Genomic DNA, 27937 nt, shown 5'->3' with positions numbered 1-27937 from the left:
CTGCAATCTAATTGGCTGAAGAAGCACCCATGTGCATTAACAGATCACTCTTAAGTTTGCTGTGTTGAGATTGCTCCCTTGAACAATTATGCAGAATTGCTCATGCACGTGCATTATTTTCAATGTCTGTGATGACGGTTAATGTCAAAATCAGTTATGAAACGGCTAACGTGGTAGGAATTTATTCGTCTTGTATTTATGGTTAGGTTGTTTGTATGCCGCTAGCAATCGACACCCAACCATGCGGCCACGTTGCATCCATACCACGCGATATGGTTCATTTAGCTCGGGTTAGCCAGCTAAAAACAGGCGCAAAAGTTAACGGCTAACGTCGATCGTTAGCTTATTGCCAGTAGTCTAACTAGCCGACAAAACGGGGTTATGACTAGTTCGCTAGGTGGAATTGTGCTAACTAAATTAGCCGATGTTTATGATGGTTGTTAAGCTACAGTGTGTGCAAAATGTGTCAGTGCTGCTAGATTTAACAGATGAACTTTTTTTATTTTCAGACTTCTTTTGCGGAGGCAAGTTAGAACTACAGGTCACTGGCTGGAGGTAGAGCACAGTTTTCTCTACGGAAAAGCGCCATGGCTGCCATGCCCCTCTTGCCCTGCCCTGTGCGGCTTGGCATAGTGAAGGATGGAGGCCCGGTGGAGCAGTTACATAAATACACTCTGGAGAAAAACCTACAGAAGATGGAAAAGCTGCTCAAGAAAGGTATGTTTTCTCACCTCTGTCATCTACCTACCAGATATCATAATTGAGATGCTGAATGTGTGTCTTAGAAAATGATAGCGAACGTGATGTTCACAATATGCAACTTTACTATATTTAGTCTAGATGCGGCATGTCACATTGCTGCTCGTGGGTTTGCAGGTGGGCGTACTGTGTTACCTTATAAACTGATGCTAATGTGAGGTTAAATCTCCATGTTTGTGCAATAGGTGTGCACGTTGACTCTGTCAATAACCTTGGCCAGACACCTCTGTTTTGTGCATCTCTCCTGGGCCTGACGACCGTGGTTGAGTTACTGCTGCGTTACGGAGCTGACCCAAATCAGTAAAGTTGACGCCCCATAAATGCGTGTTCATGTGCTTTTTATTGTTGTTAGTTCGTCGATCATAAGTTAAACTGGTAGCCATTTACGTTTGTGCGCTCTGTATGCTGGATTTTTAAAAGTTGCCTTTATGTATACCCAGTCGCTGCGAAGACAGGAGCACGCCGGTCCATGCCGCCGTATTCTCCTGTAAACCATGGCTGCTCAGCGGAGTGCTGGACGCCGGTGGTGACTTGCGGTTACACGACCACAAGGGCCATACCCCGCAAGACTGGGCCAAGGCCGGAGCTCAGGAACACAGTCAGAGGGTATGAATATGAGCATCACCTCGCCCACATTTTCCACCCAGGTCACACATCATATTGTGCCATTTTGCACCTTTATATGTCACCAATCTGTAGCATTGCTACTTGGATTGCAGCCAATATTCATGAAAGAGCGAGATTTCTGTTAGTACAGTGTGTATGTTTTATCTCATGGTGTACAAGTTTTGAAAAAGCAGAAAGTGAAACTTGAATTTTTGATCCAATCTGAAGTATCACTGTCGTAGAAGAAGATACCTTCAGAAAAGTTTGTTGGTTCCCTGTGACGTTTTAATATTTCTGGTAGGATGTCTGGAAATGCTTGGTCCCAGTCCTGACCCCTAGACATTCATCTTTTACTGTGAAAGTATTAAAAAGCTCTGGCTGTTCTAGTATTGACACTGTGATTTTTAAACCATTAAAAAGCAAACTTACACAAAAATTGACAATATACTTCAAAGCAATTTAATGGCATTAAGAAAGTGTCTCTGACATACCTTAATCAATGTGTTGATTTGCGGTTAATCACTTAAAGGATTAAAGGATTCGATGGAGTAAAGGATTGAATGCATCAGAGTGAATGATAGTAGTCCTCTGCTGTCCCCTAACCCCCCTCCTCCTCCACCTCCTCTTTCCCCCTCCTCCACTGACTCCTCCTGTTCCTCCTCCTCCCCCTTCCTCAGATGGTAGACTTTCTGAAACGCTGCGTGTCCCACATGCATAGCCTGTCCCAGCCACTGCAGCCTCAGGACCATCGCCGGACCCCCAGCTCCTCCAAAACGCTGCTGCGCTCCCCATCCCTGCTGGAGTTTCTCAGAACAGGGTGAGGGCGAGCCACCCACCCACCCCCTCCCCCTACACTTGTACCTCCACCTTATTGGTTATTTTTTATTTTTTTCATTTTGGTGCAATCAGGTGCCATGCTTATCCAGGTCAACTCCAGAACAGGCCGGGAGAAATGCAAGCTCTTCAAGGACGACAATAAGGACGTCTTATGTTCTGGAGGGGAAATTCAATTGCCTGACACTTTCAATTGCCTATTCAACAGAATTGATTGTACAAGTAGCCAGCCTGCGTTACAGTAAGGTGTGCAGGTCTAACAGACATTTCTGAGTGGATGAAGTTCTCTCCTGAAGATGATATCTGGTTCAGGGGATAGGTGCTCATTTTTTTTCTCATCCAGGACTATGCTAATATTCTGTTTGAACCGTTCCCCATGAGTGGGCACACGTTCTCCCATGCTACTGTTTATTAATCTGTGTTCCAGGAGCTCCGACCTCCCCGCGAACAGAAAGCTGAGCACGAAATCGCCCCTTTTCGACACGGTCCAGTGCTTTGGCTTCGGAAAGGTGAACGAGAACACCAACCGTGACTCCCTCTGTGTGTGAATGCCCACAGTTCCCATTGAGAGCTGGAGCAGAATGTGTTGTTGAGCGTAGCTGAGGTGCAGAGAGGTGGTTTGTTTGCACACACGTTGGGTGTCGTTTGCGTGTTGCAGCTGTGTGTGGACAGGCCCAGGCAGCCCCTGGGGCTCACGGCCAGCTTGCCCTTCGTGGCGGACAGAGAGCTCGGGCAGGCAGACGACGAGCCCATGGTCACCTATACCTGCGAATCCTTCATCAAAATGACCAAGTAAGACCGCACACAGGGGTGCCATAAGGAGGGGAGGGGAGGAGTTAGGAGGGCTGATTGACAGGAGCCGTCATCAGAATAAATGCCGATGTACAGCATTTTCTGGGGTGGAGGGGGCCCTCAAAAAATATCAGAACGTAGGATTTTCTGGGGTGGGGGGGGGGGGCAATGTGAGATCTTCTCATTGGTTCCAAAGTCCATGTTGGCACCCCTGGACGCACACATAGAACACTTGTTAATTGGTGCAATGTCATCCTAAAGAGGGTAGGTTTTGTATCTACAGTTGATGTAATGGTAGTGCAAGGGGCAAGTTAATGAACTGACATCAGCTTATTGCTTCAATGACACGTTTGAAACGTGTAAAAATGTTAACCAAGTTATTGTACCTCAAATGAATGCTATGGAAATGTCCATGACCGGTTCAGCTGCTTTAAAAACTTTATTGACACCACCTTGGATTTTCTTTATTAGTTACAGCTGGAAGGGATGTCGGGTGACAGTGAAAGATCTGCAATCCCATAATGCACTGCAACATGGCAATCAAGTGGGCTACCTGGACCTGCTGATCACCGAGCAAGAATACTGCTGGTGAGAGAGCAATGTGCCGAATAATTAAATGTAGCTTTCAGTTAGAAATAAGTTGAAGTCGAATTACAGAAGTTTTGAAAAGTGGAGCAGTGATGTTAACTTCATTAAGAAATCTTAAGATTTTAAGTTTAAGTTTAAGTTTGACAAATATGTGTGCTATCTAGTATGTGTGCACGCATCATGAGTTCTTGTGCCCCTGATGGTATGGTAATGATGCGGTTGTGCCCCTGGTGCAGCCAGCTGTACCACCCTCACCTCCTGCAGTTGCTGGCGGTTGGCATGAGTCCCGATGTGCAGCAGATCCGCTTGGTGTTTGAGAGAGTGCACATGGGGTCCCTCCACACCGTCCTGCATCACAGGGTAGGCAGGACCACTGAGATTTTGTCAGTGTTAAAATGTTCGTATACGCCAGACCTCTGTTTTTCAAATAGTTATTTAAATTATTCCAACTCCTTAGATGCCGGTAAAACTTGCAGGGTATGGAAATTCTGGGGCAAATATCGTCATGTTTGACTGGATATATTAGCCAATGGCGATACCTCCATGTTTAATATTATAGCATAAATGCAAACTGCAACCAATGATGGAAGAAATAGATTAGCACCGATGTCAGTGTAGGAATGTATTACATTATTAATAAACTGAATTATTTGATTGTTAATCATAAATAATAATAATAAATGTAAAATAAGAGAGGATCAGATGACTTGGGCATCAAAATTTAAGACAAGTATCACAGAACTAACATACATAGTAGGGATTTGAAAGATGTCTCTGCCTAAACTTTTAGTATACATTGTTTCTGCATAAGCATGCCTGCTCAAATACTTCAAAGTAAGTACTAAAAGTGCAGAAGTGTGTAGCGGAGGCTGACTCCTGTTACCCCCCCCCTCCCTCAGCGTGAGCAATACCCCGCGCTGCAGGCGGAGGGGGCACTGTCCCTGCTGCTGCAGGTGTGCGAGGCCCTGCTCTACCTGCACGGGCGGGGCCTGGTGATGAGGTCACTGTCCTCCCACGCCGTGCAGGTCGTCCACCCCGGCGTGGCCAAGGTCACCGGCCTCGGCTTCGCCGTCCCCAGGTACGACACCCCGGTCACATGGTCTAGGCGTGGCTCTCAGTGGCCTTGGGAATGCGCTGGGGATCTTTGCCAATTTTCCTATTACTCTATGTACTGCTTAAATTTTTGTCGTTTGTAAACGGCATGCTTATGATGGTTTGAAATGGTAACAGATGGAATGAAGGTGGGTGAAAATTATTTAATATTGTCAGATTGTGTGTCAAACTGGGTGTCGCAAGGTATAGCTTATCCACTGAAAACCAGACGCGTACGTTTGATACTGTCATATGTCAATAATTTCATGGGAAAATTGGAATGTACCGGAATGTACTTCGACCTTTGTGTGGCATGTTTACGCTTACCAAGGAGCCGTTGCTTTCAAATTTTAACTAAGTTTCAGGTTCAGGCCCAGTGAAATAAGGCCCTTTATGGAGTTTTAGGTCTGAAGACCACACATCTGTTTGACGAGGCTCAAGGTCCTCACTGTCACATGATCTCTGTGTGTTCTCTGAGCAGCTGTGAAAGTGGGGGCCCTAGCAGCCCCGCCCCCCTGCCCCTCCCCCAGGAGCTGTACAATTGGGCTGCCCCAGAGGCCATCAGAAACGGGGCCTGCTGTGGAAAAGCAGATCTCTACAGCCTGTGTGCCCTCATTCAGGAGCTCTTCACAGGTGTGTCACCAGCAGCATGCGCTGCAATGTGCTGCATTGTGGCGGTTCATAGTGATGTTTTAAGCAGGTGTGCTTGGGTGGCGCAGTAAAAGTGCAGTTTGGTGGATGTCTGCAATGTAGGTAAATGTTGAGCTCTGGTTTCCCATGGTACCTTTCAGCTCCAGTTCATAGCTAATTTTGCTCTCACCACATAGTTTTACAGAGGCCCTCATGGCCTTCAGCTTGTTTTTAACTGTCCTTATTTTTGTGCGGTAATGTTATGAGTTTAGCCCTTTAAAGCTGTCTGCAGCTGCCCCCCTGTCCTGTTCACAGCCCCCCCCGTCCCGCTCACGGCTTTGCTGCGCGTGTTGTTCCAGACGCGGTGCCGTGGGGGCCGGTGGACCCCCGCTGCATCCGGCAGGCCGTGGAGTCGGGCCAGGCCCTGGCGGCCGATGGGAGCATCCCGCAGCCGTACTGTCAGCTGGTGAGGGCCGGCCTGCAGCCCCGGGCCCAGGAGCGGAGCTGCAGCCTGCAGGACCTGCGCTACCTTCTGCGCTCCAACATCAGGGTACGCTCATCAGTACTTACACTCTACACCAGGGGTCCTCAATCATATCCAGAAAGGGCCGGTGTGGGTGCAGGCTTTTGTTCCAACTGGGCAGTTACACACCTGATTCTACTAATCAACCACTAGAGTCTTTGCTAAGGACCTTCATTAGTAGAATCAGGTGTGTCACTGCTTGGTGGGAACAAAAGCCTGCACCCATACCGGCCCTTTCTGGATAAGATTGAGGACCTCTGCTCTACACTGTTTTATTAAATAGCAGTTGAATTGAAAATATTTGACTTGGAGGCTACATTTTGAAAAAGGATGCTGGCCCCCAGGAAAAAGTAGTTTGTATACACCAATGTTGGGGAACAACAATAATATCAGTGGTAGCATTCAGCTCTAATTCATATTTGGCTGATTTCCTGTCGCTCTGTAAAGTAATTGTATAATGGTGCATTGAAGTCGATGGTGTGTGATAATTATGAGAAACTGGGGCAAGCCCTGTATGTAAAGAGTAAGGTCATGGAAGTTTCCAGACTCGAGGGGCCCTTGCTTCGTGACTCATGAGGTGCCCTGAAGCAGGAGGATGGCGGGTGTTGACGGCGCTGTGTTCCCCAGGAGCTGGCCCAGAGCGGAGGCTGGAGGGGGAGTGGTCTGTTCTGGGAGACGGCGGGGCCCGGGGGGCGGAGCCCGGAGCCCACGCAGAGCGGGGATGAAGAGCAGACGGGTGAGGCTGCTGCTCGCTCAGTCACACTCGGCGTGTGAAGCTAACACCCACCACCTGCCAAATACTGGTAAAATTCAAACTGTGGCTGGTAAGATTTTCTACCCTAGCAGCCACTTTGTCAGGAAGCAAACCAGGTTGAGTTATATTGTAAAAGGTAATGTGACTGGTGATTTTAGTTTTTCCACAAGCCGCTCTGGCCAGTGGCTGAAAGAGGTTAATTTCATGCCCTGCACACTAAACGGTTCAGTGTTGCTGTAGTGTTCTGTGAGCCCCAGCAGCTGCTGGTCTGACCTGAGCTCTTCCCCAGGCTCCGGGCCTGCAGCAGTCAGAGATGAGGAAGGGGATCCGTGTGCCAAGCAGTCCGACAGCATGGTGGCGCGGGAGATCGAGGCCCAGCTGAACCAGCTGGACCAGCTGCTGGACGGGCAGGAGGAGGAGGAGGAGGAGGAGGACCCGACTGCCTCTGACCAGTCCTCGCCGCTGACCACCTTCTGCGAAAGCCTCTCTCTGGAGGACTGCCGCCCGTCCCTGGACGACCCCCAGTTGGAGAGCTCCGGGGACTCCGGGTCCGAGAGCAGCAGCACCCTCCCCGGGTGGCCCGAGCAGGCGGGGCCGTGGGGGGGCGTCCCGGCGCCCGAGCCGGCCAGCAGGGAGGCGGAGCACATCGGCTCGGTGGTGCTCAACCTGAAGGTGTCGCAGGTGCTGCTGCAGCAGTCGGAGAGCAGCTTGCGGGTCGTGGAGGCCGCCCTAGGAGCCGGCGGGGGCGGGGGCAGGGGTGGGGGCAGGGGCGTGGACGAAGTGGACGGGGCGGGGGCAGACCAGCCCGATGGCGGGCGGAGAGAAGGGGGAAGAGGGGGCATCGCGGGGGCCCAGTCTGAGCACGTCCTCGCCAGAGCCACCGGACCCCCGTCCCGCTCCTACCTGCCCTGCCGCGGGCCACGCCCGGGGCCCGGGACCCCCCACGGAGCGATCGGCGACCGGGAACGGGGCGCGCGCCGTTCCGTCTGGGAGGAGGAGCTGAGCTTCTACAGCTCCGCCCAGGAGGAGAGCTTCGGCGACGCCCAGGTAGCACCCACATCCACAGAAACGCGTCTCTCTTTCAGACTGACAGCCTGCCCGCTGCAGCTGACCACAGTCCCTCACAGGCAGATGAAGTCTATTCACTGTGTATTAATGCGACCCTCCTCCTCCCCGTCTCGGTTGTAAATTAGCAGAACAGCATGGTGACTGAGGACTCGATAGACTGGTAATGGTACTGCATTTATTCATGGCAGCATAGCCACGGTAATGAAAAATCATATTCCTCAGGTTACCTTCTGCTGTGTACAGAGGCAGATCAGCCATATGTGAGATGTTGTGCTGTAGTTTTATACTAGATCAGGCTTTCAACCTTTTCTGATGCAAGGAACCCCCACCCAGCCTCAAAGGCATCCAGGAGACCCAAATTATAAATAAAAAAGGGTTCCATTTAAAAAAAGGTTTTATATTTTGAAATATTTTCCCAAATCTATATGTTGTTATTGCATATCATACAGTGCATTCAATGCCCCCCCCCCAGGGGTCCGCGGACCCCCTGTTGAAAGCCCAGACTACATGGTGGCTAATGGAGTGAGCTGCGGTTTGCTGTTTGTAGGCAGAGAGGAGCAGTGTGTCTACAGGAGGGCCAGAGAGAGGAGAGCAGCAGTCCGCCTGCAGGCAGGGCTTAGAGGACAGGTACAGCTGTACAGGGCTGCGCAGCCACAGCGCTACATCACCTGTAGCCGCTTATTATCATTCCACGTCTTATGAATGGTTACGTATTTGCCAAATAGTTCTGTTTTCTGTAAATTATGTGGCTGAATAATTGAGTGTTAAGTTAACCTTTTTGTACCATTATTATATTTTTAACCTGATCATTGAACATTTCTACAGAAGCTTAAAGTTTCAGGGGTTGGATGTACCTTTGGCTGGAAACTGTATCTACATCTGTTACCTATTTTTATTCTTTTTAGCAAGGGAGAGAGTCCATTGACTACTAGCATGTGCAATAACACATGGCAAATGTTAGCGGTTTCTTAGCCAAGGAGGGCTCTGCTGTTTAATGTGTTTTAATGATTCATGTGTATTTGTGTATGTATTCGTTTTGCTCTGTGTGTCCGACCCCTCCCGTTGCAGGACATACACACTGTCTACCTCAGCGTACTCCCCCTGCGGCAGCCCACGGCTGGGCTGGTCTGAGCCGTCCACCACAGCCAAATGGACAAGTGAGGCTCCCGGTCACACAGTGCCTGTCACCTGAAGGTATTAATGATGTTAACTGTGTTAATGTTGCGCTTTTCTGCTTATTGTGTGTGTGTGCATGTGCTGTATGTGTGTGTTTCTGTGTGTGTGTGTGTGTGTGTGTGTGCGTGTGTGTGTATACCCGCAGGCGAAGTGTCTGAGGCGGTAGCCAGGATGACCCGCGGGCGTTTTGGATCCGCCCCCTGCCCCACTAGCAGCGACAGCGAAGAGACGGACAGAAGGGTGTGGGCGGGAAGGCAGGATCCGCTGGGCCACAGTGACCCTCGCGGGCGCGTACAGGAACTGCAGGAGGTGGACAGTGGCCACAGCAGTGCAGAGATGGAGCACCTCTTCAAGAGCTTTGCAGGTGACATACATTAGCAACAGAATGTAAAGATAAATCCATAAAAGCTCCATGCAATGAGCAGTATAAGGCAGCAGATCTCTGCACACTTCAAAATCACTTGGCCAAACCACAGCACAGCCACATCTCATTTTAACCAATCTTTATACTATATTTAGTCCTTTCTCCCCTGTTTTTCCCATAGTCGTGTACTCATCCCGTCACTTGCAGCGTACAGTTTGGGGGAGTGAAAACATGCTGCTCTCTTCCAAAGCAGCGAGCCGTTACTGCACACGACAACTGTAACCGCCACTCCCCCAGTGACGCTGCGGCCAGTCACTGCACCTCACTGCAGCCTGGAACAGTGTGCCCTGGCGCAGTCAGGATTCCATAACACTGTGCACTTAGACCCTGTGTTTCTCAGTGAAAGTCCCGGCGCCTGTCTTTCCAAACCCGGTTTGTGTGACCGCTGTGCTGTGTGTGTATGTATGTATGTGTGTGTGCGCGCGCGCGTGTGTGTGTGTGTGTCCGGCCAGGTATCCAGAGCGAGAGCGAGGGCGACTCGGACTTCCACACCGTCAACCGCACCTTCGGCCTGAGCTGTGGGGCCTGGGAGGGGGCGGGGCAGGAAGAGGTATGTACAGGCCTACAGCAGCCAATAAGAGCCGGTCTGAGTACTCTGAGGTCAGAGTGCAATGAAGAGTGCAGTGAAAATGCTTTAAAGTTATACATAGAAATACCATTTCATTGGGGCCTCTATATCTTGCTGAATAGTTCCCATTATGTTCTCTCATTGGCTGTCACTATGTTTGGAGAAGAATTTAGAATTATTTATTATTTTATGTATGATGCGTTTCTTTTGGATCTTCCATTAGTCATAGCAAACATGTATTTACAGTCAAAGAGAACAGACCTGCCTCTATGGACTGGAGGGGCCACCCCTATCATTACCCCTACCTACCTTGTGGCTGCACTGACGGTATAGGGTGTGGGAGTGCTGAACAGTGCTTGTTTGTGCTTTCAGGAGGAGGGCACCTCTGATTCGGACTACGCCCAGTCTCCAGAGGGTCCCTCCAGCGTGTTCTACACCCCCAACCCAGAGCTTCAGCCACACCCCACAGGGAGGTGCTCACAGGTGGGGAGTTTCCCTGCGTCATGGGGTGACGGTGCAGATGACATCACAAACTACTCGCACAGCAGACATCACTGAAATGGGATGGGTGTATATTTCAGAGAGAGCCAGCATTTACAAAATGTTTTTTTTTGTTTCATGACGACTGTAGGAACCCATCCAAACAACATCTTTTAAATGGAGTTTTTACTTGTTTAGCCCAGTTTGGTTGATATTCAGCATTGCAGTACCCATGGTTACAGGGCCAAGCCAGCCACCACTGCTCACTCATAGGTTTAGAGAGTTTCCCGCAGCTCTGCTGTAGTTGGTGCGGGAGATTCGGTGATCGGCGGCCAGGTCAAACGCAGACTCTGCCCCGCTCCAGACGCCCAGCTCGGACGGAGACCTGGAGGTGACCATGGAGGTGTGTCAGCCCACCGCTAGCTCCGGGGGAGGAGGAGCGTCGGAGCGCTCGGGACCTCCTCCAAACGCGGTTCACCCGCTAAACGCCGTCTTACAGAGGAGCAGCCACAGCCCTCAGCGAGGTAGGACCCCCCCCCCCACTCCCCTCCATGTTATTGTGCCTCTAACAGTAAGCCTCAGCCTGTCCTGCTGCTCGTGCCACTGTCCCGCTCGCTAACGTAATGGCTTCCCATCGATATGGTTTTTTTTTTTTCTCCACGCGGAACGGATTGTGAAACTGAACCACCATGTCGGGTTTGCACCTTGTGACCAGTGTTGCCAAAAAAATCTCACAAGAAGTCGCTATTGGCTCTCTGAAAGTTCGCTAACAGTCGCTAGATTGCGTTGGGGGGTGCTACCTTGTTACCGTTAGTCGCTAGATAACATTTTTAGTTGCTAGGGAAGTCAAAAAGTCGCTAAATGGCAACACTGCTTGCGACCTGTTCCCGGTTAACCCCGCGCTGCGTGTAGACCGGTTTCCTCGGTGTGAAGCTGTACTCCGTTCCGCAGGAGGCCGTTCCCCCGCGGCGGAGTCCGCGGTGACCAAACCCGCCGCTGGTCAGCAGGCCCCCTCAGCTGTAGCCAGGTAATAACGCCGAAACCACTCTACACTGAAATATCGGGCTGTTCCCACAAACATAAGCACATTGTACACCCTGTCAGACCTGGGCCAAATACGCATTTGTTATGGATTCAAATACTTTTTTCTAGGCTTTACTGATCTTGTCTGGTGTAATGGAGCCAATGAAATACTCTCAAAAAGTTTGAACCCCACCTTCGGGTCATATTGGCAAGCTCAGTTACACTAGGCCAGATCAACGGTTGATCAGGTCTGCGCTCTGTATATACCCTGCCATTTTAAGATGAATGCCAAGACTTGACTAGACTGAACCCTGTGCAAAACTTGCTGGAGAGCGCTGATTTTAAAACTGGGAGTTGTAGTTTGTGGAGTTGTTCTGGGGTGTTGGCCCATTCGCCTGGTGCTGTGTGTGTCACAGCGGACTCCCAGACCTGGCCGAGCTGGCGGAACTGTCCAGCATCACGTGCTCGCCCGCCCAGAACCAGGAGTGGGCGGGGCAACCGGCACTGCGGCCCAGCCCACTCGGCAGACGCCCCGCCCCCTGCAACAGCACCCCTCGAAGCCCAGGTACCCACGCCTCCCCCCCAATACCCTGGGACTGACCCATCTGGGACCACTGCCTGAATAATGTTTGGAAACAGGATTGGGGTCAAATCCATTACAGTGAATTTTAAATGTTTTTCGATGCTCTCTGAGGATATGTATGATTATGTAAACAATAAGAAACTACAAGTCCAGCAAAAGTGGACACAGCAAATTTGTGAATCAAAGTTGTCACACTTCTGAAATGTGTCAGATTTGCTGTTTGGTGTAAAAATTGCACTGATGACGGTGGTGATCCGGGGGTGTCTGTGCCAGTGGGAAGCCCCCACCACAGGCCCATGGATGCCTGCGCAGCGCCCCTCCCCCACCTGCCGAGTCTGCTGGACACCTGTCCCTGGAGCGACACTCCCTCCCAGACCCTCAGCACCGAGAGCTTCGCCACCGCCACCCCGGGAGACAGCAGCACGGTCAGACCTGCCCTTTCACCGAGCACTTAACATGCCCTGCATCAGAGTTCCTGTCAGACCTGCAGCAGAGTTCCTGTCAGACTCGCGCTAGAGTTCCTGTCAGACCCGCGCTAGAGTTCCTGTCAGACCCGCGCTAGAGTTCCTGTCAGACCCGCGCTAGAGTTCCTGTCAGACCCGCACTAGAGTTCCTGTCAGACCCGCGCTAGAGTTCCTGTCAGACCCGCACTAGAGTTCCTGTCAGACCCGCGCTAAAGTTCCTGTCAGACTCGCACTAGAGTTCCTCTCAGACCTGCGCTAGAGTTCCTGTCAGACCCGCGCTAGAGTTCCTGTCAGACCCGCGCTAGAGTTCCTGTCAGACTCGCACTAGAGTTCCTGTCAGACCTGCGCTAGAGTTCCTGTCAGACCCGCATTAGAGTTCCTGTCAGACCAGCGCTAGAGTTCCTGTCAGACCTGCACAAGAGTTTCAGTCATTGTGGCCATGTTGGTTTATCACCAACGAGCATATTTTTAAACTATTGTAGAATAGAGAAGAGGTTAGAGAGAGTAATGAACTATATAAAGTTGCAAACTAATAAAGTTTGTCCAAAACCTCACGACTACTCCATAGAGCTATATTGGTAAATGGAAAATCAGTTCTGTTCCGGAGAATTCTATTATTTGGAGATGTGCTTCACACGACAACACGTACGCATCATCCCGGGCGACTGCCTGACAGTATTCATGTTCAGTGGCTTTAGTGCTGATAAGGCTTCCGGTTCAGCCGAGGCTCAACGCTGGCTCTCTCCTTACCCAGACGGAGACGTCAGCGTCCAGCGTTCTGCGGTCTCCCATGTGGGCCCAAGAGACGGACACCCCCACCGGCCCTCGGGACCCCCCCGCGGCGAGGGGGGCCGCCGGCGCGTCCGCTAACCGGGACGCCGCGCGCCCCGGAGACGCCGCACCAGCCGTCAACGGTGAGACCGCGGGGGCGGACGGCTCGGAGGGGGAGGCCCAGACGCGCGGCGGGGGGGCGGGAGTCGTGACGGCGAGCGGAGGGGAGGGGCTCCCCGCGGCGGAGGAGCGCCCAGACCTCGGGCGCGGTGACTCAGAGCGCGGCGACGCCGACGCGCCGGCAGAGGGAGGTGAGGCAGCGCGCCGTTCCGCACGCCTGTCCGAGCCCATGCGCTCGGCGTCCTCACAAGCGCCACTCAGTCAGCTGACCCGTACAGAGACCGCGGCGCGCTTCTTAGCAACGTTCTGTTAGCCGCGGGGAACGGCTCCGTCTGTGACGCGACGGCCTGGATTAGTCTGAGTTTCTCTGCGCAGGGGTGGAGAATTCGGGGGTGATGCCCGAGGACAGAGGAAAGCCCGGTGAAGAAGAAGAGACACCTGACGGAGAGACGCTGGGTGAGGGTGGTCCCAAACGGGAGGAGGGATTCGTAAACCCCTGTCAGTGTCTGACCTCCACACCGTCCCTCTTGCACTCGATTTCCTGCCTGCAGTTTCAGTGTGTTCTGATGTCTGCTTGGATCAGACAGATCCATTGCATTTGATAAGTGTTCCTCCTATTTTTGTAGGTTCAGTAAAAAAAGCCAGATCGTACTGGAAAGAGATGGTTTGTATTCTGCTTGTATATCAAGCCGCTTCACACCATTAATACTGAGGGAAAACTCACAAACCTTCTCTGAGCTGTCTAAGCGTATATCTGGCCTCCATCCATGTGCGCTCATTTTTCTGGATAGTTAGCTGCTTACATGCTGTATTGCTTTTTACATGGTCCTCTTCAGCATTGTAGCTAATGGAGTGCACTCCATTTATCAGAATCAGCGATCATAACAAATTAAATTCTTACCTCTGGGACAAACCTATATATACACCCATATGCATTGCTCCACTTACAAAAATGAGCCACTTACAGTATCCTAATTTATTATGATAGATTCATATAGTGCTTGAAGAAAGCTTACTGTACTGTTCAGTTAAAATAAGGATTTTTCTAGGACAGTGGTCTCCAACCCTGGTCCTGGAGAGCTACAGGGTCTGCTGGTTTTCATAGTGACTCTGCACTTCATGAATCAGTTAGAGCAGTAGATTACACAGTTAACTCAACTCACCTGGTGTCTTGAGTTGGGTCTCAATTGGGTGCTGATTTTAAGGTGAAAACAAAAACCAGCAGACCCGGCCTGTAGCTCTCCAGGACCAGGGTTGGAAACCACTGGTCTAGGACATAGCTGTGCGTTTCTACAGTCTACACAAAACTCGTTGTTTCCAGTACGCGCGGTTAACTTCGGGCGAAGCCAGAAAGAGGTGGTTGGTGAGTGATAATTCTACTCGTTTCCGTGTCCAGGCAGCGGCCCGGGCCGCGACTCCGCTGCGGCGGACGGCGGGGCCCCCGGAGAGAACGCCCGAGAGAGGACTCCGTCCCCAGACGATCGGTGCGTCATGGAGGAGACTCAGAGGTGCGAGCTGCTTACGTGTGACACGCTCGCGTTTTTTTTTCGAGCCGGCCAAACTTCCGTGTGCGGCGGGGTTGATTCCATTTATATCCCGACAGCTCATCATCCGCTGATGGAACATTATGGTTTTTCACAGTTCACAAATGACGTATCGGTTAGTGAGTGTTCTGAAATGAAGTGAGCAAGCAAGCAGTGAATGACATATGATGCTCGAGTGCTTCCCCTACACAGAGCTCACTCCACACTGGACGCAGACCTGCAAGGCCTGCTGTTGGAGATGGCCACCGGCCAGAGGTTCATGGAAAGCCCTGGAGCCATAGAGCTTCCCAGAGTGCAGTGAGTGGGCCAGTCCTGCAACTTCATTAGCGCCTCCACTGGATACATTTAACCAGACAGTTATAGTCTTAACCAGACCTGGGTCAAATACGTATTTGTTTTGGATTCAAATACTTTTCTGTGCTCTATTGGTCTTGCCTGGTGTAATTGAGCCTGCCCATATGACCAGACGGCAGGGTTTTGCACTTTTTGAGAGTATTTCATTGGTTCCAATACACCAGACAAGATCAGTAAAGCATAGAAAAGTATTTGAATCCAAAACAAATACTTATTTGACCCAGGATTGGTCTGTGTGGTTCTGGCATTGCCATGGTGACCGTGTTTGAGCCCCGACAGGGACGGAGTGTGGGGTGAGAAGACCAGTCACCCGGGAGGGGACAGTATGGAAGCCGTCATTGCAGAGGGGAAGGAGGCCTCATCGTTCCCAAGAAAGTGACATTCTTAAACCAAACCACTGGCATAGCACAGTTAAAACCTCATAAACCTTGCACTGCATCTCTTAAACACTAGTGCTCATGCAGTCGTGTTGTTATCACGTTTGAACTTGTACTCCTCCCACAGACAACTTGGACCTTCAGGAAGAGAAGCTAGAGACGGTGAACCATGAGTCCTGGAGCCGGCCTCACAGGTACGGTGGCCTGTCAGCCCTAAATTCATAGTCATCCAAGATTTCTTCTCCTTTTGAAGTATATGTATTGTATTCAGCATAAGGCTGTATAGAGCAATATTCCTGATCGTAAAACTTTCTTCCTTAAATTAGCTGCTGGTTAATGTTTACTTTAAAATTATTTTTCAACTTCTATTCTTGCCACAAATCCAAAGTAATCAAATTCATGAAATACAGAGGAGTACTCTCAGTCCTTCTCTTTACAGACCAGCTGTTTTCCATCTCTCATTCAGTGAAATTCTAATCCAGTACCTGCACTGACGAAGCCATTTCCAGTATACACGTTCTAGGGTATGTGCTGTAATTGCACAATTGTCATATTCAATCTTGATAAAGATTTGAATCGGCAGCTGATCCGAAATGGCAGCTGCAGTCAGTCACTTCAGGGCACTGCGTCTGGCACCATGAACCCCGACATTAGGACTGCTGCGTGATTTCAGGATGAATTCCATCATGGACCCAGTCATGCTGAGAATGGGGAGGTTCCTAGTGATGGGAACACTTCAGTTTTAGCTGCTGTGAGTTCAGCAAGCTTATACAATTATTTCTTTGAGAGAGTCAAATCGGAGCTTTTATTTAGAAGAAACAGTTACATTATTATTCCACTCGAATCAGTGGCATTCCCGAATTTGAAAAATGTGCGAGTTTGATCCATTCTTATACTACACATATGGGGGAATTAGCAGGTTCCATGTGGAGGCATGCAAGTGGTAAAAACCTACGATTGGATCAAACCTATAATTTATTTGGGATTAAGAATTTCAATTTTTGCGCTGCTTTTCAGCTAATGAGCCCTCCCTAAATTCCTGTTCCATATGATTGTAATTGTAGTGTTTTGTTGTATAAAGAGGCTTTCAGTATGAGCACAAAAACGTGAATTCTGTTTTACTGCTTGCATTTACATTGAAAGGGAAAGTGAAAGTCAGAAGGGAATCCCAAAATACCCCATAAACACACGGTCCATTGCAGATAAAAAAGGGAACAACCCAGTAATTCATAATGAGTTTAGGTCCTGGAAAGTAGGAGGAGGACCGTGCTTATTGAAAAGATGTCCTAAATACTAGATTGCTTTCCCAGTGAGGAAATGAAAAGGGTGAACCGCCTGGAGGCACAGCGCAGTTGGGAGAGATAAGTGAATGAGTGCGCCATTTCGTTTTGGAATCTGTACGTTATGTCAGTTGCCACGTTGAATTTGTTTCAGATTTTAATCCGCATTTGTTAGTCATAATTCTAGAGTACAGCGTTATCGAACCTCGTTTTCCATGATTACTAAACCTAAATTTTATATCAATAGGTAATATGAAGCTAAATTTATGATGGAACCACACTTATACTGTACAGAGAAAAGAGGAAGGGGGAAACCATACACTACAATGTGTAGGGGTGACCGACTCTAAACCCATCACTGTCAGCGCTGTGGCCAGAACCCAGGAAGCAAGACCCAGCCCAGCACAGCACATCACTTTGCCCCCTTAATCTGAATCCAATGCCAAATATAAAAATCATTAACTCAGGAGGGGGCAGGCAGGACTTGTAAACCTGTAGCCTGCCCCCCTTGGTCCACAGTCACTCACAACACCTCAATTACATTGCCGTTCATTTCATTGAGTCGTTTTAGTTTTGGAGTCATAGCTATGGTTTCACTAACATTGCTCATTTCTGCCAAATCATTCCTGGTCTCTTTTATGGGATTTAAATACCAGTTGTGAGGTCAAGTGAATAGGCCTCGTAAATGTGCACCCATCGAAAATACCCTGGAACCAACCCTGAAACACATGTACAACCAAGTGTTAATATGCGAGGGTGGACAACCCCATCACGTGCCTCATCTGACTCAGTTGAATGACTAGAATAGTTAAATGTGTATCCTCACATGACAGTGAGTAACACTAATCTGTTTTTCCCCTCCTTGTCATCATCATAAGAGTTATTGTCTTGGAGCAGACTCCCCCTAAAGGTCAGACTGAGTCAGAGCAAGTGCTGGACAAATGACCAGCTTCCTGCCAGCGGTGATGAACAATTACGACACCACTGCCAACAACAGACCCTCAATAGACCCTCAACTCCCTATTCATACTGTTAAGAGCTGTAAGAATATAAATTTACATGTTCTTTTAATTGACAATCGAGTGGCAACTTTTTAGACGTTTCCTGTACCTTATACCATGTCTTAATGAAAAGACAGAATGTTGAGAGATTTTAATGTTACTCTCCAAATTTTTTACATTTTTGTGTTAAAATACAGTGTTTGGTGTGTATTCTAATAGTATTTCATAGTACAATAGCCCCTACTGTTCATTTTTGTGAAAAGCTCACTTTGAATGCAGTGGGATGCATTCTTGGATTCCTAAACATCTAATGTTGTAATTATTTTCCTTGCACCCATCGTTATTCTTGGTGAAATTTGTACAACTTGAAGTTAATTTTGCAGTTTCTTGCGATTTTTTTCATGGTTTTTAACCTTGTTGCCCTATTCTTTGCATTTTATTCCAATTGTGAAATGTGCCGTGCTTTTGTCAAGTAAACACATTGTGATGAACACAGTGGATGATAAATTAATGACAGTTCCCTCATTTTTATTGTAACAATTTCGAATAACATTTAGAATGCTTTGTTTTTAAAACAGAGTTCAATACCTTACATAACCATATTTCAAAATGACATTTTAAATAGCAGAAATGATAAACACAAGAATACATTTTACAAGACAACATGACTACCACTAATGTGTCCTTATAAATGAATGTTGCTTTTTTTCCCCAAATTATTTCCAGTTAAAATGCTGTTCCATAATTGTTAGGTACAATATAAAGTAATATGTAATGTTAAAAAACAAGCCTTTTTGACTGCGCCATAGATGAACTGGTAAGACTTTCTTCTAGTAAAATAAACTTTTGTCTTGATTGCAAATGTCTTGATTTTGCCAAGTGCATATGTTTGACCATTTCCTATCTGTTCTTTGAGCATATAAATCACTAAAACTACAGATGGCATCAACAAAATGTTTTTTTGTTTTGCATTTGTTTTTTTAAAAGGAGTGCAAATGTCACCTCTTCCATGTACAATATGTGGTTTATGCTGGGAACCTTCTCATGGTTAAAGTGCAGCTGAATAAAGGATTCCAGCGCTCATTTGACTGAATCCCCCTGGAATGCTTACCCTTTCTCCTTTGTCAAAACAAAGTCGAGACTTCAGGATAATTACAAACAAGTAAAAACACAGAGTACATCTGCCCGCTTTGGGGCAGGGGAGGAAGTTGCTGGTCAGTTCAGTCATCGTCACCAGTGCAGACCACCTGCTGCCCGTGCGACCAACCATTTTGTGTTTCTCTTGTCTTCAGGAATCCCTTCACTCGTCTCTCAGTCTCTCCCTGCCGGGTGAACGAGTCCCTTCTTGTCTAGCTCGATGACGGAGAGGTGCTTAAGCGTTTTCAGCATGGTTTCGTTCGCCTTCGTGTTCATTTTCTTCACCTGCTGCAAGCTGAGTGGCCTGCAGGAGAGACAAGGGCAGAGGGTGAACAATCCTCGCAAGACTGACAAACAAAATTAAATTACAAGCATTTTTGTACTTTCGTCTGCACTTGCTGCCTAAGGATATTTTAAAGGGGGCAAATGGAAAATTTTTCCCCATGCATGGTGCACAAGGCTGAAATGCAATAGATTCTCTTTACAAGTGGGGGGGCGGGGGGGAAGTGGGTTGGCTGTGTCTCTGCATGAAAAAAAACTTGCCAGACCTGTTCTTCTTGGCTGCAAAGTGCTCAGACAGCTGCTTGTACAGCGCGTTCAGGTCGGCCAGCTTGGTGTCGGACCGCACGCTGCGCGGGACCGCCTCGAAGTCCGCTTTGCTCAGCTCCGCAAACTTCGAGTCTGTAAACGCAGACAAACACCACTGTTCTCTCGGCTCGTCTTGAGGATTCTCATACCCGTCTACTCTTCAGAGAAATACCGTCTGTAGCACTCTAGCACCATCTATTGGGTGAGACAATTTCTCATCTTTCAATTCCTGGTCAGTTACAAATGCTAAATTCCATAGTCGCTCAATTCCATGTTGAGATGGAGGTTTTTACAGACACTCCAGACACGATATCAAACTAAATTAAAGCCGCAAGCGGCGTTGGGAGGGGTCCAAGCATTGGCACCATCGCGCCCCCTATGGAGCGATTTTAAAATGGCTGTGTCCTCATGGTCATATGCCTTCACCCAACATATGTACGGAATATTGTGATGATCGTATAAAAAATAGATGACTTATGGCCAATTTTGTGCTGAGACGCTGGCTGATGACTTAGTTGCGTCGCCATGGATGTGTCCTGACAGCTTCCCGTCAAGGCCTTGACTATGTCGTAACATTTAGATGGCATGTCGTAACACTTAGATGGCCGAGCGTGTATGTACAGCTGCAGCGCTTCCCTGCCGCAACTAAAAAAAGCGCCACACTAGTGTTGTCACGATACCAAAATTTTGACTTTGATACCGATACCAGGTTTAGTATCACGATACTCGATACTGATAAAATACTCGGTACCTAACGATACTGAAATTACCTTAATAGATCAGAAACGTAATGTCCACAAGGGTTGACCTCATTTTCGAATTCATGGTTTATGAACAACCTGGTTCATTAACAACCTTTAAGTTGAAGCCTCTGCAACATATGAATATGCATAGGCCTATAGTGTTACAACACTGAACAATGGAGAAATATGTTAAATATATTTCTGAAATTGAACAGTTGTAAACTAAAGAATCTTTAAAACAGGTCTTTCACCTTTAAATAGATTTAAAAACAGCATATTGTAATAACAATACAGCATCTATCTATAATAAAATATTTCCAAATTGGAACACCTATTGCTACTGAAGTGAACTGAGTCAAAGCTTGCGCTGTATCAGGGAAGAGAATGCACAAGCGCAGGTCACCTCACTTGGCAACCTTAGTTGCTACTGCCATCTAGCGAAGATTCTGACAAACTACACTTTTCATCCTCTAAATCAGTAATGCGGGAGACACATTTCCCTGGCTTTTACATTTGACGCAGAACTACCGAACGTCGGAAAATTCAAATACGAAACCGTTTTTTTTTTTTTAAGTACCGAGAAAGTGCTGAAGTTTTGGTATACCGTGCAACACTACCTCAGACACATATTCCAATCCATTGCTCAGCTTAGCAGAGAATGCACATTTCAGAGCGCCACAGAGACAGATAGAATAATAACACATGAATGCACATTGCAAATAATAAATACGACATTGAGAAAAAACGGAAGAAAGACTGAATATCAACTCGCGAATTGCGTGCTGCTCGCAAAGAAGCCTACCGTTTAATTTATTTATTTAGACATTGGCAGATGAGAAGAGTTTTAGTAAAGCTGACCTATAAAACGCTATTCCAAAAGCAAAATCAGACATGTTATACATCGTTAGAAAGCTTATAATCTCACCTACTGAATAAATGAACTGTCAATCAAGCCAAATTGGACTAAGAAGAACGACAACGCCGTACGCAACAGGTGTGGTATTACGCACAGCTATTTTTGAAAAAATCCGACATTTCACAAACGGATTATCCAAGACAATATATGGCCACTCATTCGCAAAAGGGACATCTCTACGCGTAAAACCAATGGTAAGATTGTATATATATTCAATGTGTAGTCCCAGATATTGACTGTAGAATGACGTGGTAATTTTTTTTTAAAAGTTAGTCTCGCTTATTGCGTCATTCAGTTAGCAGCGTTTTCACTGCTGTATTGGCATATTTTAGGGCTAATGTCGGGTTCATCTTGTTGCTACGGAATATTGCATTACATTACAGGCATTTGGCAGACGCTCTTATCCAGAGCGATGTACAACAAAATGTATAACCATAACCAGGAACAAGTGTGTCGAAAACCCTAGAGGGCAGTAGCCTACCGTTCTAAGTGCAGGGAACAACCGCATTGTTCAACTTAAACCTGTAGGTTACACTGATTAACACTAACACAGACAAGAACAGCAACAACGCAGTCCATGCACAAATACAAGCAATAGTTAAGACGAGTTAAGTCACCTACTAAACAACTACATAGTTACAACCCTAATCTTACAGTCAATTTAGAGATTAAATTGAGAATACGATTTCTCTCAGCATAATGACGCATTTAAAGACTAAACGAACTCACCCGATATTGTCTTCAAACGGACCGTATTATTTATCTAGACATTGGCAGACTACAGCATAAATTGCGTCTTTTGTTTATATTCAATATTAGTAATTGCAGCGAGAAACTGCAGCTCTAGGTCGTTATGTTATGGTAGCAACGGAACGAAGCGGACTATATATGTATTAGGCTACCGGTATTATTTCATTATACCAGCGTGTTTTCGCGCGTTTGCACAGAAACTCAGAACCCATAAATAAAATGGTTTAGCTGTTTCTCAGCATAATGACGGATTTAAAGAGTAAACGAACTCACCCGTTATTGTCTTCAAATGGATCCATGTCAAAGAAAAGTAATGATTCATCCTCTCAAAGCTTTACCGTAGCGTATTATTTATGTAGACATTGGCAAAGTACAGTATGAATTGCGTCTTTTGTGAATATTCAATGTTTGAAATTGCAGCGAGAAACTGCAGCTGTAGACACAAGATAGTCTGTTATGTTATGGTAGCAACGGAACGAAGCGGACTATGTATGTATTACCGTCATTGTTTTATTATACCAGCGTGTTTTCGCGCGTTTGCACAGAAACTCAAAAACTACCAATAAAATGGTTTAGCTTTTTTTCACCATAATGACAGATTTAAACACTTAACAAACTCACCCGATACTGTCTTCAAATGGATCCATGCCAAAGAAAAGTCATTATTCATCCTCTCAGACAGCTTTTACTAAGAAACTTTGGGTAGCCTATCCTAGCATGCCCGCTAGATGGCAGTGTCAGACCGTCCTTTCACTGATAAAAACTAGACCCTACGCTGTCGGATTACTTGCGTCGCCATGGTTGTCGCTTGCCGTAAAGAAGTTTACTTGATGTCGTAACCGTTTGGATTTGGAGCTCCAGCTTCTCCGCACCCCACCTAATGAAAAAGTCCAAATCGTGTGCAAACCATATGGCGGACATAGGTGCTCCCAATAGGAAAGTTGTAGAGCACATTCAGATGCATCAGTCGATGAAGTGTTGTGTTGATCTGACTTACGGTGTGGGAGTTATGACCTTTTAAAGTATGATCCTTTGTTATAGCGCCACCATCGGGCCGACATAGGTGTTTTTTAGTGCCTGGGTAGTGGGGTGCCATAGGAACCCACCTACCAAATTTGGTTGGTCTACAACTTATGGTTGCTGAGCCTCAGACATTTTAGCGGAGAAAACTGCCACGCCCCAACTAAGAAGTCTAAATGGCGGGCAAACAATATTGCGGACATAGGTGGTGCTAATGGCAAAGTTGTAGAGCACGTTCAGATGCATAGGTCGATGAAGTTTTGTGTTCATCTAACCTATGGTGTAGGAGTTATGGTCTTTTACGCGAAACCCTTTGTTATAGCGCCACCATCTGGCCGACGTACGTGATTTTTAGTGCCTGAGTAGTGGGGGCCCATAGGAACCCACCTGCCAAATTTGGTTGCTCCAGGACTTATGGTTGCTGAGCCTCAGACGCTTTTAGCGGAAAAAAATAATAATAAGAATAATAATAATCCTAACAGATACAATAGGGTTCCACCAGCTTCGCTGCTTGGACCCCTAACCAGCATTGAGGTACCGAGATCTCTCGAACGCAGCAAGCAAATGTCTCTTCTTACCCTGTGGCTGCACGGGGGCGGGCTGTGCGTCCAAGGCAGCTGAATTCTGAGCAAGAGGAGAACGTAGGAAACGTGAATAATCAGTTTTAAAAAGGTCAAAGTTTGAAGTCAGCTGAAAGACACTTCGTGAAATCAGAGCGCTTTTCTCAGCATCATTTCACGCGCAGCGAAAGTTCCACCTCTAAAGAAAAGAGGCTGCACAAAAACACTACGTTTTGTCAAACAACTTTTCAGGCCTTTTCAAGTTTCTTAATGAAACCACAACTTTTTTTTTTAATATATATATTTTTTTGTATTAACGTCTGAATGCATTTTCAGCCTAAGTGTAGGCAAAAGCGAAGAACTGATGGCCTCACCTCTGACTCGTGCTGAGAGGTTGGTAAGCAGAGAACCTCCGCCGCTTCCTTCTCCTTCTCTGTTAATGGTGGAATCTAAATAAAACCGTTTCAGGGTTTAAACATTTGCCTTCTAGTGCAGCTGCATTTAGACACTGGTTAGAAAAAAAAAAAAAACACTAGGGTCACCCATTATAATGAAGTCTTTTCAGCATTCAAGGTGTGGGTTTAGCGGGTTGGCACTGTGCCAAAAAGTAGACGTTACCTCAGCATCTGCAGTCTGCTGCAGCTCCTGTACAAGCTGCACTGTCGTGTTGAGGTAGCCCTTGATCGACTCCACAGACTGCTTCTGTTCGATCGCGATCTCCTCCATCTGTGCGCACAGGGCCTTGTGTCGAACTTTGATGGACGACAGGTTTTCCAGAAGCTTCACCGGATTCTCCTGCAGCAAAGCAAACCATACATACAGGCCGTGGATGTGTAAGAGGAAACGGTGTGATATAGGCCAACTTATAGGAACCTGAGTACAGCTTACGCTGCAATTAAATATGCTTAGTCAGTGCTCAGCATTTAGAGGGCTACTCAAGTTTAAAGAGTCCAAAAGGCTCTCCACGTGATGTGTGGACAAACTGCCTCTGGGGACTCACCTCTGCTGAGCCGTTTTCAGGAACACTGGTCATGAATTCAAATTTCAGCTGTTTCTCCATGCACTCCAGGTCAGCTTCCGCCTTCTGGAACTGAAAGGAGAGTCAGCTGAACACACAGCAAGCCTCACCTCTGTCCCTCTTTCACTCCATATAGCAGACAGCAAGTGGTTACCAAAAAATAAAATGAACTGCTGTTAATGAACTTGCTTCAGCATTTGCTCAAATTCGTGTTAAACAAAGCAAGTGTAACAGTCTGTTCTGAAAGGTTCCCTAGAACATGATGAGCAGCTCGCTTGTTCTGTGAAAGACCCAGTGAAAGAACTCATTGCTAGAGCTGAGGTGCCTCACATGAGTTAGATGGACATCAGCAAACAGGCGATAAAACACCAAAAAGAATTATGGGAATAGACTGTTAGTTTGTAGTCCTAAAACCCGAAAGTAAGTTCGTATTTTTGATCCATGGGTTCCCTCGCCGGATTTCCAATGCATTTTCCCCATAGGAATTCCTTTTCCGCCGAAAATGAGGCCTGTGGTGATCGAAAGGCTAAGACTGTTTCACGTTTTGTTCTACGAGAAATTACACCCATTAATATCACCACCGTAGACTTAGAAGCTGTAATGCGCTTTTAAAAAGTAAGTTGCTAACAAGTTGCTATACTGAAACAATGGTCGTATTCTGGCAACCGCCACTCTAGTTTCCATACTAGCCCGCCTGCAATACAACCGTTGTAGTTTCAATATAGCAACTTGTTAGCAACCTACTTTTTTTTAAGCACATACCGGCTTCGAAATCACGGTTTATGAATGGGTGTAATTTACCTCGTAGAACAAAACGTGAAACTGTCTTAGACACACGTTGACCACAGACCTTATTTTCGGAAGAAAACGAAATCCCTAGAAGAAAAGAAGTATTGGAAATCTGTCGAGGGAACCCATGGCGGAAGAAACGCCCGGGTTGGCCTACAAAAACACGTCTTCGCTGTAACACTATTCACCACTTAACACTGAAAAACAGTTAGTGTCAAAGTAAAACGATGTCTTGGATCTGACAGGGGCTTCCTCCGATTCCTGGGTAAAAATCTAAGTTAGATGGTAGGCAGAGACTGCTTGTTGTCATCTGGGACCGAGCGCTGCCCAAACACTGAAACCCTATAAGCAATATTGCACTACTCTGAACAAAGTGGACAGCAGACAATACTGATAGGGTTCCAGGACTCAGGACCAATCCACGGCAGTTTACATAGAAAAACGTAGCCTACATAGCCCAGCTAGTGGAGGACTGTTTATTTTATTTTTTTAAATAATTATTCCTCTTGATATTGTGAAGTGGGGCAAACAAATGTTGACTGTGACGAACCTATAGTGTTTTCATGATACCAAGCATACCATTTGATTTCAGCACCTTATGATGCAACTTTATTTTGAACATGAATTATCGGACCTACAGTACATTTCACAGCTTCAGAACAGTTTAAAACAATTGTTCTACATAAAGCATATAAATTGCTCACAACTGAGGGTAATAGTCTAGCTTTACAGGACTTTCAGCCCACCCCTAAAGTTATGTAATCAATGTGCTTTAAAGGCGAGGCTTTGGTGTGAGAACTTTTGCAAGGCGAGAATGAGTAGTTCATTTTAATGCATATTCAAACGAATCACATTTACTTGGCAGGATCATCTGTGTGCAATGATGCCTAGACTTTATTTTGAATTCAATCTTTTAGGGCTGTTTTGCCGCTTTCAGACGCTTTGACAATACTATTGCACTGCTAGCTGTCCAATACAGTAGTGCAATAAAGTCAGAGCGGCTGCTAACAGCACATCCGTTGCCGAAAGATTTGTACAGCATCACGGTCCATTTGGCACTCTCTCTGGGAACAAAACCTGGCCAATGCCCTTTTAACATTGCACTGCTTTCATTACAGGGTTACCAGTAGTACAACATAAAAGGGGCACTGGACAGACAGAAAACGTCCGGTTCGTCCGTTCTGTGGCGTTGCACCTCCAGGCCTAAAATAAAATTAGAATATCAAACCTAGTTGATAATGGAAAAAACGGACCCATCAATGCACCCATGGGCATAGAGTAGTAACTAGTAACAGTTCAAAAGTTAGCAAGCCGAGGCCGAACGTGAAGGCGTTACGTCACTATATAGCTATCTGAATGCATAACATAATGCGAAGTTACTCTGAAATGTGTGTAGCTAATGTTAATTGCTTTCGAGGAGGAAAAACAATCTGACCAAATGAACAGGGGTTTTAGGCAAATCTGTTAAATCGCAGTGTTGCCAGCCAGTTCCATTATCAACTACATTTTTCTTCAAGTGGAACTTCAAGATCCAGCGACGATCCTTGCATCCGGTTTTAGGATTCTTTGCTATCCACACATCTTAAAGAAAACTAATGATTCTACTTCGGAGCGCGAAACTTCACTCTGAAGTAACTCACTTTTTGAAACGTTAACGGTCACGTACCGGGAGCGCGCGCGGTCTCAGAGACACGGACACGGCCTCTTCTCTTCCACGCGCAGTTTTCTCGTATCCACACTCATTGTGAACAGTGTTTCTAGCTAGCCCCAATATGTTACCTCGTTTGTTACCTAGCTACACCTGCTTGTTATCGGAAATATACGTCAACGTTTCGTTTACGTTTTCAATATGTTACTTATTTTCTCCTAACGCATACCTACCGTAGCAGCTAGGTAGCTAGCTAGCCCTCGCTAGTTAGCAATTCTTGCGATGGGAAAGGCAGGAAAGGAGAAACTGATTCTCATTTGCTGTTATAAACCATTCCCTAGCTCTTGTTTGCACGAATGAATTTTGACAACAGAGCAGCGGTTGTTCGCGGCACGTTGCATATAACAGCAGACCAATCAATTACTAATTTTTCGTCTTTATTTTTAAGATAAAACGGCAGCTTACCATCGCCTCCAGCTTATTGACTGCTGTCTCCATGTTGAATAGTTTACATTCCTCAGGCAGCCCCGTAAATATAAAGCTGGTTCCTCATGTAACAGCTGCTACGATTGGCCAGCTGTCAGGAATAGTGGTGGGGGATTGGCCAGTTGGCAGACTCGGCAGTCGGGGAAATGGGCGTTGGAAAAGAGGGAGCTCATAAAATGGCGTTCTGAGCACTGATTGGACAAACTCGTCTTAACACATCAATTGGAAAATGCCTGCTAAATTGTGTATCCGCTATTGGTAATTGTTCCCCAGGTGCAGAAAACATGCAATGGATTGGCTTTAAGTGGTCATATTGTTGCTTCAAGAAAGAATAAACACAATTGGGCGGAGACTTTGCAGTTGATAATTGGCCAAAACCGGCTAGTGTGTATTTTTTCATTGGGTCATATGCCAGTGTAATTTCTGATTCGCTCGTTTTGCCGTTTGTGGAGTATTTATTGGACACGGATG

At 46.9% G+C, this 27937-nt stretch overlaps 2 protein-coding genes across 2 annotated transcripts; one reads left to right on the top strand and one right to left on the bottom strand.

The window, feature by feature from the left end:
• The first annotated feature begins 60 nt into the window (after positions 1-60).
• On the top strand, positions 61-18579 carry LOC135264304 (inactive serine/threonine-protein kinase TEX14-like). Its single transcript, XM_064353169.1, has 29 exons — positions 61-173; positions 510-717; positions 945-1059; positions 1200-1365; positions 2043-2182; positions 2627-2708; positions 2858-2991; positions 3463-3579; positions 3816-3939; positions 4479-4657; positions 5153-5304; positions 5661-5851; positions 6452-6560; positions 6868-7625; positions 8194-8273; positions 8715-8803; positions 8968-9186; positions 9699-9796; positions 10187-10297; positions 10659-10818; positions 11246-11321; positions 11734-11882; positions 12174-12325; positions 13119-13278; positions 13631-13711; positions 14652-14763; positions 14992-15096; positions 15433-15724; positions 17689-18579. The coding sequence occupies exons 2-28, from the start codon at positions 588-590 to the stop codon at positions 15530-15532; spliced, it is 4089 nt and encodes a 1362-aa protein (XP_064209239.1). The 5' UTR covers positions 61-173; positions 510-587; the 3' UTR covers positions 15533-15724; positions 17689-18579.
• ska2 (spindle and kinetochore associated complex subunit 2) lies at positions 18323-27603 on the bottom strand. The gene is made up of 7 exons (XM_064352346.1): positions 27446-27603; positions 24526-24615; positions 24144-24320; positions 23900-23974; positions 23544-23589; positions 19497-19629; positions 18323-19252 (listed from the first exon to the last, which is right to left on the bottom strand). The coding sequence occupies exons 1-7, from the start codon at positions 27476-27478 to the stop codon at positions 19123-19125; spliced, it is 684 nt and encodes a 227-aa protein (XP_064208416.1). The 5' UTR covers positions 27479-27603; the 3' UTR covers positions 18323-19122.
• Between the last annotated feature and the right edge of the window lie 334 nt (positions 27604-27937).

The sequence above is a fragment of the Anguilla rostrata genome, chromosome 9, assembly GCF_018555375.3.
Source record: "Anguilla rostrata isolate EN2019 chromosome 9, ASM1855537v3, whole genome shotgun sequence".
NCBI classification, from domain to species: domain Eukaryota; kingdom Metazoa; phylum Chordata; class Actinopteri; order Anguilliformes; family Anguillidae; genus Anguilla; species Anguilla rostrata.
This window is presented reverse-complemented; position numbering and strand designations above follow the sequence as displayed.